The following is a 15,761-nucleotide window of genomic DNA, read 5'->3' as shown; positions in this document are numbered from 1 at the left end:
TTTTTTTTGCAGAAGAATGACCTGCTACCATGACAATAATCCCCTCTTGATACTGTCTAAAATTGAGCTTTTCCTATAGTTCCTAGAAAGCAGAAACAAAGCAAAATCTGCACATATTACAAATTAAAAGTAAAAAGTTAACGTGAGAGTGAAACCCGATGCGAGCTAACTTCAAGATTTCAGACCATGTTAACTTCTCCCCATAGACTTCAATGGGGAGCAAAGTTAAAAAACAAAACTAAAACTTATCGCTTGAGAGCTAACCAGATGCCACATTCGACCAACAGCGCTAAAGACGAATGTAGTAATAAATACTTTACATTACAATGTTCTTCACATAGACGAAAATTTTCATTTTATTTTTAATACAGATATAATATATATAAAAATACATATTTTTAAATACGAAGAATATTTTCTCCTTAGTAAAGAACATTGGAATGTAAGGAATTTCTATTCAAAACACAATAAAGCACAGAAATATTAAAATAGAATAAAAATGATACGTTTCAAGGTATTTAACTGGAAAGGGTTCAAAACTGTATATATATATATATGTGTATATATTTATGTATATACATATTTACATATATAAACATAAATACACATGTATATACATATATACACACATACGCATATTTAGACATATATACATACATATATATATTTATATATATATATATATATATACATAAATATATATATACATACACACACATATATATATACATATATAAATATATGAATTGTTCACAGAAAGAGATAAAACAGGCACTGTTTATTCTGTTGTGCTGACTAGCACTTCACTGCACTAAATTCCCCAAACTAGCTGCCTATTCCTCTAAAGTGCTATATATATGTTCGCAATCCAATAAATATAGTAACTATAGTGGGTAAAACATGAAAGACAAGGGTAAGGATGGTGCTTTAAATTGGAGCTATTGTCATTAACAAAGTATTTATGCACATATATAAATATTGCAGCTTTTGATAGAATCTACAAATATTCTCACATTCATGAATTACTGATTCACAGTTTAATAAGCATAAATTAAAAGTCACACATCAGTTCCAAACTGTTTGATGTAAAAAAAAAAAAATGTAATCAAATTTATATGAAGAACAATAATTAGAATAAAAAAAACACAATAAGAAAGGTGCCCTTCTGGGGTTTCTACTATACATCGAACAGTTTGGAACTGATGTATGACTTTTAATTTATGCTTTTGTGAATTAGTAATTAATGAATGTGAGAATATTTGTGGTTTCTATCAAAAGCTGAAATATTTATATATATGCATATATACTTTGTTAATGACAATAGCTCCAATATAAAGCACCATCCTTGTCTTTATATACTGTATATACTGTGTATATATATATATATATATATATATATATATATATATATATATATATATATATATATATATATATATAATCACAATAGGACTGTATATGCAGTATATATATATATACAATCACAATAGGACTGTATATGCAGTATATATATATACAATCACAATAGGACTGTATATGCAGTATATATATATATATATATATATATACAATCACAATAGGACTGTATATGCAGTATATATATATATATACAATCACAATAGGACTGTATATGCAGTATATATATATATATATATATATATATATATATATATATATATATATATATATATATACACAATAACAATAGGCCTTCCAAATCAAATACCTTGTCAAATTCCATATCCCTTTTAACCTTTAAAAACATTTTTATTAATTATTTTTTTTAATGATTTTTCATAAGAAGGTATGTGTATATATGTGTATATATATATAATTGTTTTTTTTTTAACCCTTACACTTTACACTAGAGGGCAAATTTATAAGGACTGCTGCTTCCTAGCCTGCATTCCAGCTCTTATCTGGTGGACTAAAATCACCCCAGAGAAGTCAGACCGGAGCGATTGACAGCGTCTGCTGGTGTGCGATTGGCTACAGCTAGGCATTGCACTAGCAACTGCTGGTGCAATGATAAATGCGGGCAGCATATTGATGCCTACTGGCTGCGATACTGGGCATACAGGTTCGCTGGAGCGAGCCTTGACCACCCGGTGCTTGTAAAAGGTTGTCCTTGAAGCTGCGCTAATATATTGAGCGGATGTTTTGCTTGCATTCATGTGCAACCATTTACTTTCAATTTGTAATATGTGACTTAGCGTGGTCGTGATATTGCTTATAGAGTTCCGTTCTAACATTAGTGCGACACTTGTAATCTAGTGCTGTATGTGAGATCCAATCAACTTTTAAGACAAATATGCAATTAAAAAAAAAAATATTGATACATGAAATTTACTCATCTTGTGATCTAAATGGTGCCAAATGCATTTTTACATCTGCTATGTATGGTGTGACTTTACTGTTAATAAGATAATTCAGTGATTGACAAGGGTATATATCTTTTTTGAATACTAACATATTTACTCATCATTACAATGTCAGGATAATAAATGGAATGGGAATGAATAGGAACCTATTAGAATAATGAATCTTTATCGCTTTAAATGGTTGTGAAATAAATGATGACTTGTTTATCATTATTTAGTGATTGTATAAAATTTCCAGGGACACCAGAACTGTAGCTTTAAAGTGGGCTTTGGCTTCTTTCCAATAATAATACTCCAAAATAAACACAATTTTGCTTATGCACTGTATACATAACTACATAACCGCAGCAAAAGAAGGAATTCAAGGTACATGCTTGTGTCCTCATTTTAAGGAACAATTGAGTATTTTATCTGGCCATCTAGCACCTTATTATTTAATCATTGATGTAAAGAGAAAGATTTTGTGCTAATGTGCATTTTTCCTATGGAGATTTACTAGTGACAAGTAGGTGGTGCACAATACTTACTTTCTGGAGGTACCCTGTCTTTGTGTGGGCATCCTGATAAACTTCGATGATGAGGATATAAACCAGTTACATGTCCTGTTCCATCACAGCCTGGGGTCGGACATTTGCTCTCTTTCTTATCTGATCTTGAGGGATCTGTGCACAGATAAAATCATATTATACTCTCTCTCATGAAATTGCTCTATAAATACATATTTTGTTTTTCAAACATTTAATTATTGCAAACGTAACATTTTCACAGTAGTTGCAATTCCTAGGCCTTAGTTTTAAATAGCCCACTATACTGGCATAATCATTTCCATTCCCATGTCATTTTTTTCTATATTCTTTTAACAGAACTCAACATGTTATGTAGATCAAATGTTATATTTTTGTGTCCATGAAAAAGTAATAATAAACAAGGGATAAAATGTACGCTAAATCAGAAATAGGTGTAATATACAATGGGATCTCTTTGAATATTGGTCACTTTGTCTTGATAGCAATCATAGAACCTTATCATATTAGGAAGGGAAAAATTAAAGGGCGATGAAACACATTTTTTTCTTTAGTGATTCAGAGAAGATTTTTAAAAAAAAACTAAATTTACATCTATTATCAAATTTGCATAATTTTCATAATATTCTTTCCAGAAGAGATATCTAGATAAGTGGGGTGCACATGTCTGGAGGAGGGAAAAGTGCTGCCATCTATTGCTGTAGACACATGCTCGCTTTTTCTCTTACCTACCTACTTTTCAACAAATAACACCAAGAGAATGAAAAACATGTTACAATTGAAAAAAAATGAGTTTCATGTCCTTTTAAGAAGAGACATGGCAAGGAAAAAATTATAGTATAGATGACAGAATAGTCAGGATAGATTCCATCAGCATGTGCACAATGAAGTGATTATTACTGTATAAAATGCACATTGTCGCTAAATTAGTTAATTCTCAGTCGTCTAGATTTATAAATTTTGTGCTAAACAGGGTGCGAAACTAGCGCCAAAAAAGTTGCGCTGCCATTACGTGTTACTGAAAAGCCTCCTTGTGCGTGCGATATGGTGGTGTTAAGCTCCATACCTCACATAAACCCCAAATCTAAACATCCCTAATCCGCCACCCCAGACATCGCCGACACCTAAACAAAGTTATTAACCCCTTATCCGCCGCTCTCGACATGGCCGGCACTAAATAAAATGATTAACCCCTAAACTGCTGCTCCCCGACATTGCCGCCACTAAATAAAATGATTAACACCTAAATCTCCGGCATCCCATATCGCTGCTACTAAATAAACCTATTAACCCCTAAACCTCCGGGCCCCCACATCGCCGCTACTAAATAAACCTATTAACCCCAAACCTCCGGCCTCACATCACCGCCACTAAATAAACCTATTAACCCCTAAACCGCCAGTCCCCCCACATTGCATAACATTAAATTAAACTATTAACCCCTAAACCTAACACCCTCTAACTTTAAATTAAAATTACAATATAACTATCTTAAAATAAATAAAAACTTACCTGTGAAATAAAAATAAACCTAACATTAAACTATAGATTAACCTAACATAACTATTCTAATAAAATAAAAAAATACTACCAATTAAAAACCTAAATTACAAATTAAAAAAAAACTAACACTACGAAAAAAATAAAACAATCTAAAATTACAAAAAATAATAAACACTAAATTACGAAAAATAAAAAACACTAAGCTTACAAAAAATAATAAACCAAATTATCAAAAATAAAAACAATTACACCTAATCTAATCTAGCCCTATAAAAATGAAAAGCCCCCAAATAAAAACACCCCCTAACCTACAATAAACTACCAATAGCCCTGAAAAGGGCCATTTGTAGGGCATTGTCCTACGTTAAACAGCTATTTTACCTGTAAAAAAATACAAAGTACCCCCAACAGTAAAACCCACCACCCAACCAACCCCCCAAAATAAAAATCCTAACTCTAAAAAATCCTAAACTACCCATTGCCCCTAAAGGGCATTAAGCTCTTTTTCACTGCCCTAAAAATGGCATTCAGCTCTTTTCCAAATGCCCATCCCTAATCTAAAAATAAACCTAACATTAACCCCAGAATATCTACTCCGGACATCCATCATCATCCAGGAGGTGACACCTTCATCCTTCTCGGGGACGTATTCTGTCTTCATCCCGGCGGCTCGGAGCAGAGCTATCCTGGAAGTGGATCCCATCCTGCGCGGAGTGTCCTCTTCATACGGTCACCACCGTACACTGAAGTTGAATGCAAGGTAGTTGTTTCAAAATGGCGTACCATGCATTCCTATTGGCAGATTTGATTCTTCAAATTCAAATCAGCCAATAGGATGAGATCTTCTGAAATCCTATTGGGTGTTCAAAACAGCCAATAGGATGAGAGCTACTGACATCTTATTGGCTGTTCAAATCAGTCAGCAAACTTTGATCATTCCCTAATGTTTCCATTATTGACATAATGTTTCTGATTCTCTTTCACAGACAGGAACTTAAAGACAGTTCATGATTTAAATTATTAAATCCTCACATACTCTAACTGATGAGTACTTTGATGATGAAGTTTTTAAATGATACTGCAATCGTTATCTTCCTCCCTTCTTTGTGGGGGTTAAACATACAGTTGCCAAGGGGCATGAATTAGAATAGATAAGAACATTTTATTATTACATTAAGAAGTTCTTTTAACACAAACTAAAATTAAATATAATCCATTTTCCAGCATGTTTTATTATTAATAAGACCTTTAATAGGTTTCAAACAAATAATTGACCAGTAAGATACTTGTACAATTTGTATTCTTCTCAGAGAGAGATGCAGTAATTCAGACCTGTGAGTGGGAAGTGCCTCATTACCATGCAAGATGCTTCCCCGCTGGGTCAGAAGCCTTGTCTCATCACTCTTGTGAGTAAGAAAGAACAAGACTTGCATTAAATTTCACAGTTTCTTTCAAACCGTACCCTCTTTACACAAAATCTGTATAAAGGCAAGATCTTTCCTAGTCATAGGATAAAAGCACAAGGCCACCTGCACTGCTCATTAAAAACTGTTTCCCTCTACTGTACAGGTTTATCGACCAACGGAAATAAACACATTTTCAGATGCCGCATTGAAAATCTCTTTATTCTATACTTGTTGGCTTCAGTGATGATCTTTCTAGTTTGCTTAGGGCTCAGCATTTTGTTTCAACAAACTCAGTAGTCTATGACTGGAACTCAAGCTGCTATCGTGGCCCCTGAGTATCACAGATGCCTGCAGCATTTTACTTAGCAATTGAATCCATTTACAAGGAGACAATTAATAGAACTATAATAAGTCTGACACTCATTATGCGCTTATAATGAAAATTCACCATGTGTTGCATATCTCTTACAAAGCAATGGGGATACAAAGTGAACAAGTAATACTGTAAACATTTAGCAACTAGTTATATATTTCTATGTTATTTTTGTTTCCTTATATTGATATAATATTATAGCTCACATTACTTTAAAGGGATATGAAACCCAGTTTTTTTTTCTTTTATGATTCAGATAGAGCATGCAATTTTCAGAAACTTTCTTATTTACTCCTATTATCATTTTTTTCTTTGTTCTCTTGGTATCTTTATTTGAAAAGCAGGAATGTACACTTAGGAGACGGCCCATTTTTGGTTCAGAACTCTGGGTAGCGCTTGCTGATTGGTGGCTACATTTAGCCACCAATCAGCAAGCGCTACCAATGGGCTGAACCAAAAATAGGCTGGCTCCTAAGCTTACATTGCTGCTCATTAAGCCTAGTAGGGAGTGGATCCTGAATATCTGACAATGTTGCCCTCTGCATAAAATATAGTGCTCAAGGTTGGGTTTAGGTAAAGTATGTCACAAACTAGCAGCTCATAGTTTCCACATTACAGGTAACATAATTTACTTTAGTTAGAGAGATATTTGCGGTTGGAGGACACGATTGAGTGGTAATTATTGACCGGGGGTGCATGTATAAGTATATCTCTTCCAATATACCTCACAGATAATTAAAAGGATTTAAAGTGTGTTGTGAAGGAGTTCTATATATAACATACACTCTTTTTTAGGTTGTTAATGAAAGAGGACTAATACCCATAATGCATTTGTGCTGACAGAAAGAGATACGTTCTCTGTAGGTGTCTAAAAGAAAGGGTTGATTGCTGCTCTTTAAAGTGAATGTAAATTTTGATGCTAAAGTGCCCGGTTTTTAAAAATTTGATTAAAAACAGGGGCACTTTAATTCATCAAAATTTACATTTCACTCCTGTTGTGAAAAAAAAAACTTACCTTTTAAACTTGACAGCTGCTCCAGCTTCCTCCGGTCGTCGCAAGCCATTTCTGACGTCAGAAATGATGGATAGGTCATCCTCTAATCACAACCCCCCCCCGGGGGAATCAGTGTCTGATTCAACGCCGTGATTGGAGGAAGCCGGATTCCTCATTTTAGACCCAGGAAGAGGCTTTGCAACGGGTGGAGGAAGCTGGAGCTGCTGTCAAGATTAAAAGGTAAGTTTTTTTTCACAACACGAGTGAAATGTAAATTTTGATGAATTAAAGTGCCCCTGTTTTTAATCCAATTTTTAAAAACCGGGCACTTTAGCATCAAAATTTACATTCACATTAAGTAGCTGACAGAGGGGCTCATTATTTTTTTCTGCAACACTGACAGGAGTTAATAACAAACTTACATAGGTGAATATGATAGAAAATGTGTGGGTTAAGAAGATTTTTTTTTGTCTAGACTGAGCATACTAAACCCAATTCCTTCATTGGTGCATTGTATTTCTCTGGCTAGTTATAGCGGACACTACTTTGGGTAATTTAGAGATGTGTATTAATATTTTTTGAAGGCACTTTTGGGTTTAAATAATAATTTCCAGGCATTTGATTAATTGTTTAGAAGGACAATTAATATTTACATTATTTCAAATTTGATGCATGTAAAAATATATAATGGCTGCAACTTTAATGTAGATAAAGCATAGGTGTTAATTACTGTTAGCAAAATAACAGTAAAATGATCATTTCTAGTGGCACATTTTTCATATACCATAAATATGGTAATTGTTTTTGTTTGTTTTAGAGAGTAAATGGTGCAAACAAATCAGTCATAGTGCAATGATTGTCCTTAGTATTCCCCTGCGTTTAGCTCTACAGTGCTGTTATAATTGGTGTCTATGTCATCTACACATGCAAAACTGAATAGCTACACCTAAGTATATAAAGAAATAGAATGTTTAATTTTAAATAAAGTTTAATCAGGCAAACTTACGTGGTATATGTAACTCTCAGTAGCTCTGCTAATAAGGTTTTCAGTGAAAAAGGATAATCTGAAACTTAAAGGGACATGAAACTCAATTTTTTTCTTTCATGATTCAGATAGAGCTTCTGATTTTAAACAACCTTCCATTTTACCTCTATTATCTAATTTGATTGTCATATTTGTATCCTTTATACAAAAGGATATCTAGGTAGGCTCAGGAGCTTCTGATTGGTGGCTGCACATATATGCTTCATGTTATTGGCTTACCCAGTGCATTCAAGGGACATGAAACCCAAAAATATTCTTTCATAATTCAGATAGATCATACAATTTTAAACAACTTTCCAATTTACTTTAATGATCTAGTCTGTTTCATTCTCTTGGTATCCTTAGTTGAAAGGTATATGTAGATAGGTACAGGAGCTTGGAGCTAGCTGCTGATTGGTGGCTAAATGTGCATGTCCATTTTCATTGGCTTACAAATGTATTCAGATAACTCCCCGGAGTGCATTGCTGCCTCTTCATTAAAATATATTAAGAGAATGAAGCAAAATTGATAACAGAAGTAATTGGAAAGTTGTTCAAAACTGTATAATCTACCTGACTCATGGAAGAATAATTGTGTGGTTCATGTACCTTTAACTCGCTCCCATTATTGCATTGCTGCTTTTTCAACAAAGGGTACCAAGTGAATAAGGCAAATTAGATAATAGAAGTAAATTAGAAAGTTGTTTAAAATCACAAGCTCTATCTGAATCGTAAAAAGAAAATTTTCTATTAATCTGTATTTGAATACTTAGAGGTGTTCTGCATATTTTATTGACTTTTCTGAGATTTAGAATTTTTTTATTTAAAGATAAAGTCAATTCTGGGCATTTATATCCCTATTAGAAAGTAATACTGAGTTTCCAATAGGTAAGCTGGTTAAGAAAAAAAAAACAATATTTAAAATGTTTATTTTTGCCTGAAATAATACGATGTAAATACTGTTAAAATTTAATCTGAAACTAATACATCAATGTCAGCTGTGTACTTGCTATTAATATTCATTGGCTGGAAGTTAAAATGGACATTTAAAGGTATCAACCAGTAAGCATTAGTAGATATAGGGACCGATTATCTAAACTTCACCAGTTCTGACGTGGGGTTTTCACATCGACCATGATGGAATTATCTTAAAAAATGAGCAGTTCCTGCGAGCGGCGAGATTTGTCCTATAAAAATTAATGGTGCTTGCTGGAAAGGAAGGCTTTAGTTTACCAGAAAAAACTGTGATATTTGTAGAGTGTTAATGTTTATATAATTATGCTTTGTTTTTTGTACTTATAAGTATGAATTTTCATATGTTTTTTTGCATATCCAGTGTGCTTACATTACGATTTACGCTGTGCATATTTATTACGATTTATTCCTCCTTAATTTACATACAAATTTTATGTTTTTGATAAAATACGATTATTGGAGAACAATTTTGATATGATTTTGATGCACTTTAATTATACAATTTTTTTTTTTGCATATTTATGTGTGAAGGGTTAAATTATCCGTTTTGCATGATTTTTAATTTATGATTTTCATTGTGCACTTTTGTAATGTATGTTGTTTATACAAATGAAGAATTTATGTTGACATTTTCAAAAATAAAAATGAATACACCTGTTGGGCCAGATAATCCAATGTTTTTATTGAGTGTTTTGATCCATGCAAGCTGCCTCGTTAATCGATCTTTTTAATCAATCACTGTTGGCAGGAGTTGTTTTGGATGATTCCAGAATTGCTGATGTAGTATCTCTTCAGAAAAAGGGCTATAGAGAAGACTATGAAAGCTACTAAAAGCCTGTGAGCCAGACTCTGAAGAGGGAACATTTATGGAAAGTATTTTAAAGAAAGCAACTGAGACTTAAAGGGACAGTCTACACCAGAATTTGTATTGTTTTAAAAGATAGGTAAATCCATTTATTACCCATTCCCTAGTTTTGCATAACCAACACAGTTATATAAATATACTTTTCATCTCTGTGATTATCTTGTATCTAAGCCTCTGCAAACTGCCCCCTTATTTCAGTTCTTTTGACAGACTTGCATTTTAGCCAATCAGTGCTGGTTCCTAGGAAATCCACATGCATGAGCACAGTGTTATCTATATGACACACATGAACTAACACCCTCTAGTGGTCAAAAACTGTCAAAATGTCCTGAGAGAAGAGAGAAGAGGCGGCCTTCAAGGGCTTAGAAATTAGCATACAAACCTCCTAGGTTTAGCTTTCAACTAAGAATACCAAGAGAACAAAGCAAAATTAATGATAAAAGTAAATTGGAAAATTGTTTAAATGACATGCTCTATCTGAATCATGAAAGTTTATTTTGGACTAGACTGTCCATTTAAATAAAGTTAAAAAAAAACATACAGTATCTAATACAACAATGTTTTAGTGAAAGAGATCATTCCATATTAATCAATGTAGTTTTGTTTGGCTATGCAAATAAAGTTACACATGCTGGATTAGTAGATGTAGGTCCTCTATAATTTGGTAAATCATTTAACAAGTAGAACCTGAAACCCAACTCAGTAATGTCTGTTCATGGGGAGAACTTAATCCCCCAATTTGTCATTTTTGCCTGGTTGATAGTGACTACAATACAAGTTTCACACGTTTGACAACACAGCATCAAGTTTCAGCTGCATACCAAAGAAATAATAATGCACAATCATTCTATATATGAGGCACACTTTTATACAAGTATTTTTTTAAATGATAATTTATGCATTAGATAAATTAGAATTTTGTGACTGATTTAAAAGTCAAGATTTTTATACATTTTGCTCAGCAACTAAAGCATTAAAGAAAACTTCATAATAAAATTATATTATAACTTTCGCTTTACTGTTTTGACGCTTTGCATTTTCTACTTATAAGTACGAATTTCAAAGTGATTTTTGCACATCCAGTGTACTTAAATTACTATTTACACTGTTCATATTTAATATGATTTATCCCTGTGCTATTTACACATACATTTTCATTTTTTGGTAAAATACAATTTTTGGTGAAGAATTTTGTTACAATGTTAATGTTTTATGCACCTTAACAATACAAAACATTTCCTACATTTTTTTTTGTGTGAATGACTCAATTATTCATTTTTTTAAATTAGATTTTTAAAATACAAATTTTATTGTGCACTTTAGAATGTATTCATCTCTTTCCCACATGAAAAGGCAGTACAGCCCCCTTAGCTGTTTTCAGGATAAAAAGATCATTTAGATAATTCCACCAAGGAAATAGAAGGACTGGCGAGTATTCTTTAATAATCTTGCCAGCCCAGAGACTTAGATCATCAGGTCCATGATGAGATAAACACCTAGTTTTATTTATTTTTTATTATAAACAAAGCTTATATGATTTATTTAACTATTTTTGTTAACCCAATATAACTGCAGATGGAAGAGAAAATGTTATACTTTAGTTTCTAAATGTAGCCACTAATCAGCAAGCGCTATCCAGGGTCCTGAACCAAAAATGGGCCTATTCCTTAGCTTAGATTCCTGCTTTTTCAAATAAAGATAGCAAGAGAAAGCAGTTGTACAAATAGCGTAAGGAGTTGCGCATGCGCATTTCAAGTTGATCGCAGAGTTCCAAGCACGGGAACGTGATCAATTAACATGGGGCACATGGTGACGCTCTGATTGGCTAGAAGAACTGCCACTCAAATAACCTACATGAAAAATCGAAAAGAGAGACTGCATTCAATGACGTAATGTAGCATGAATAAAAAGAGATGTATTTAGTGTACAGATGACTTGGGCAATAAATAAGCATATCGATATGCTAGTTAGGAGAAGACCTTTCCAAATATGTTTAGCAGTTTGGGAAGATTTCCCATCACTTTAATGAGCAAGTTTTCCTACTACCCAAATATTTTTCTCCTGGAAAAAAAAAAGGACAAAAAAAATTCTTAATATGTTCATACAGTAAAACAACTCATATATGCTTTCCTTAGACAACGAGAAGGATGGATATGAGAGTTTGTTTTTGGTATGTCTAAAATCTGTTTGTTAGAAAGCCCAGCTACTTGGGATTGAGGAGTTATGATCTTTTTAAACATGCTGCACAAGTTTAATCAACTTGATTTATTGCTTTTTTTCACACAAAAAAATCCAAGCTGTAAATACAGTAAAATAAAACTAATGTCATCTTGTTTTTATCTTTTAACATGTGGTCTTGTGGTACTCAGACAAGGGAACAACCATTCTACACAGAAACAGGGTGATTACTGAGTGACTTAGTGGGATGGTAGGTTTATACAAAATGATTTGCCACCGCAGCTCTCAGCCACATCTGGGGACGTTGTGGTGTTCTGAGGGTCATAAAAAACTGCTTATGAAAGTGTTAGAGGAGATTCCACAGTAGCAAAAACACATTTTATAAAAGTCACATCAAAATATGCTTTTATTACTCTATTTTAAAATAAATACATTTAAAAAAGTATATATATATATATGTCATCCAAAATGATGGTGGATATCAGTATGCTTTGCCCATGCACCAAACCAATGTTCCATTCTCAGCCTTTTTTTTTTACTGTACTTGTTAATAATCTTGGGGGTTTAGCTGTGGACTTTGACAAGTGAAAAATTGCCTATAAATGTGTTGTTAAGTATAGAGAATTTGGATAGTTATTAAAGAAAAAAAAAGGACTGGCACATGTAAAGTTTAGGACTATTTGTGATCAGGTCAAAATAGAGAAGGGCTCAACTGCAGTCAATAACATGACAATAATTATTAAAAGATAGATTGTGATTAACCTCATAAGCTGAGTTTCCAGTGGTGCTTACATGTTGTTAAAGGACCTTTAAATACTGTAGAATTGCATAATGAACAGGTCCATAATAAAAAGACGATGCAATAATACTCTGAATTTTAATAAAGCCGTTGATTTTTTCTGAATAATTTAAAAATCTATTTATATTTGATAAATAAAGTCCATCACAGATGGTCCCTGCGGACAAAGGCGCCCTCTAGAGGCTTCCGTTGATGGTTAAGGAGAGATACACCAGGATTAACTCTTCTTGAAAGAAAGTAAAGAAATTGCAAACATGAAAAAACAGAAAAAGGCGCTCCAATGGTGCAGAAGATCACACCAATTGATGGAAATTGTATCAATACATCACTCTACAGAATGATACTCACAAAAGTGTCACACTATGTGGCAGTGCAAGCCAGGAAGGCTGATAGATCAGAACCCACCAGCTGGCTCACTCCAATTCGTGGATATACCAAAGGTTGCTGCAAAATAAATTGCAAGGAGGGAGGGGGAAGCGTACTCCAATAGTGCATGAAATCACAACAAAATAGAGAAAAATCCCAAAGACCCTCCAAAGAATATACTCACAAAAGTGCATAGAGTTTATTTTGGTTTTTATCTAAGACTGTGAGTGTTTTTTTTACTTTCATTCTCACTGTGGATCTGTTACCTGTTTGCCTGAGTGAGCTAGCTGGTGGGCTCCTATTATCTCAGCTTGTTTGACTTGCACTGCAATATAGTGCGTCACTTTTGTGAGTATATTCTTTGGAGGGTCTTTGGGATTTTTCTCTATTTTGTAGTGATTTCATGCACTATTGGAGAACCCTTCCGCCATCCCTCTCTGTATCTTACTTTGCAGCAACCTTTGGTATATCCACGAATTGGAGTGAGCCAGCTGGTGGGCTCTGATCTATCCAGCCTTCCTGGCTTGCACTGCCACATAGTGCGCCACTTTTGTGAGTATCATTCTGTAGAGTGATGTATTGATACAATTTCCATCAATTGTTGTGATCTTCTGCGCCATTGGAGCGCCTTTTTCTGTTTTTTCATATTTATGTTTGCTGGATGTCTGTATCATGTGACAGCCATCAGCCAATCACAGGTTCCTTTACATATACTCTGTGATGTCTTGCACATGCTCAGTAGGAGCTGGTGTCTCAGAAAGTATGCATATAAAAAGACTGCAAACAATTTAACAATGGAAGTAAATTGAAAAGTCTTAAAGCTGCATGCTCTATCTGAATCATGAAAGTTTAATTTGGACTTTTTTAATAAAATGTCCAGCAACTTGATCTTTTTGATAGGAAAATGAACGTATTCAATAATGTAGTGTAGAAACTCATCAAACTCATTAGACGCACACATATTTAAAAAAATATGTGCTTAAAGGGACAGTTTACTCTTGAATTTGTTATTGTTTAAAAGGTAGATATCCCTTTATTACCTATTCCACAGTTTTGCACAACTAACATGATTATATTAGTATACTTTTTACCTATGTGATTACCTTGTATCTAAGTCTCTGCAGACTGCCCCCTTATTTCAGTTCTTTTGACAGACTTGCATTTTAGCCAATCAGTGCTGACTCCTAGGTAACTCCACGAGAGTGAGCACAATATGGCCCATATGAACTAGCGCTGTCTAGCTGTTAAAAAAGGTAAAAATGCACTTAGATAAGAGGTGGTCTTTAATTGCTTAGAAATTAGGATATGAGCCTAACTAAATTTATTTTTTTAACAAAGAATATTAAGAGAAAAAAACAGATTTGATGATAAAAGTAAATAGGAAAGTTGTTTAAAATTGCATGCCCTATCTGATTCATGAAAGTTTAATTTTGATTAGACTGTCCCTTTAACTAATTAATTTACATGTACTGTATTTCAGATGCCAATGTTAGTTACTATATCTTAAGTCATAGGTTTAAATAACACATTTATATAGTTATGAATTATGATTTATTACTTAAATACATAATATTTCAGTATTTAATATATGTAATATTCATATTTATAGATATATTTTATATGTAAGTTAACATACTTTTTATGATTTTATTGAATGTGTGTGTTTTATGTTTTAAAAGTGTTTTCACATTTAAAAGGACATTAAACACCTTGAGGTGGTAATATAAAATGATAAATCGTATATATAAAAAGTCTGCAATATTATTTCATTATTTATTTTGTCCCCGTTTCATGTAATTCCATTCTGAAATTGTGAGCTTTTCAGTTCCTGTTAGAAATGGTAGCACATAACAATGTTATATTCCACACAGCTATTGGCTGCACTCTCTAGTGATATATTTATAACTTTCACTAATTGGCCACAGTAGAGAAGGTAACCTAAGTTACAACATGGCAGCTCCCAGTGTTTTATAGACACTAAAACTTTACACTTATTTTGTCACTATTTAAACAACTAATGAAACTTTAAAAATACATCTACATATTATTCTCAGACTAATCTTTTCATTGAATGCATCATTATATCTTGCATTTTTTAGTGTTTAATGTCCCTTTAAATACTTGTCTTAAAATGTATTGTAACAATTAGTAAAGATTTTTGAAAAGTGAAGTCATTACCAGCCACATATGACAAGCCAAAATCTGTTAATGAGCTTAATGAAAACCGTAAGTAAATTATTGTTTTTCAGCTTCCATAGAAGTCACAAACAGCCACTGTAATTTGACAAATACAAAACAAAGATCCAATACATTATATACTGCCAGATGGTGTTATTTTTATTAAATGGTCATTAGTGGCTAACCGCCTGCCAT

The 15,761-nt window shown here is 33.1% G+C and overlaps 1 protein-coding gene across 1 annotated transcript in view; it reads right to left on the bottom strand.

Annotated features, from left to right (window-relative positions):
- MYT1L (myelin transcription factor 1 like) overlaps positions 1–15,761 on the bottom strand; it is a 396,825-nt gene that overhangs the window by 160,232 nt on the left and 220,832 nt on the right. The window contains exon 6 of the mRNA XM_053708950.1: positions 2,909–3,043. Coding sequence (XP_053564925.1) covers positions 2,909–3,043 — 135 coding nt within the window. The remainder of the gene's footprint in view (positions 1–2,908; positions 3,044–15,761) is intronic.

The sequence above is a fragment of the Bombina bombina genome, chromosome 4 (genome assembly GCF_027579735.1).
Source record: "Bombina bombina isolate aBomBom1 chromosome 4, aBomBom1.pri, whole genome shotgun sequence".
Taxonomy (NCBI): domain Eukaryota; kingdom Metazoa; phylum Chordata; class Amphibia; order Anura; family Bombinatoridae; genus Bombina; species Bombina bombina.
The sequence above is the reverse complement of the archived record's forward strand: the minus strand, read 5'-3'. Positions and strand labels throughout refer to the sequence as shown.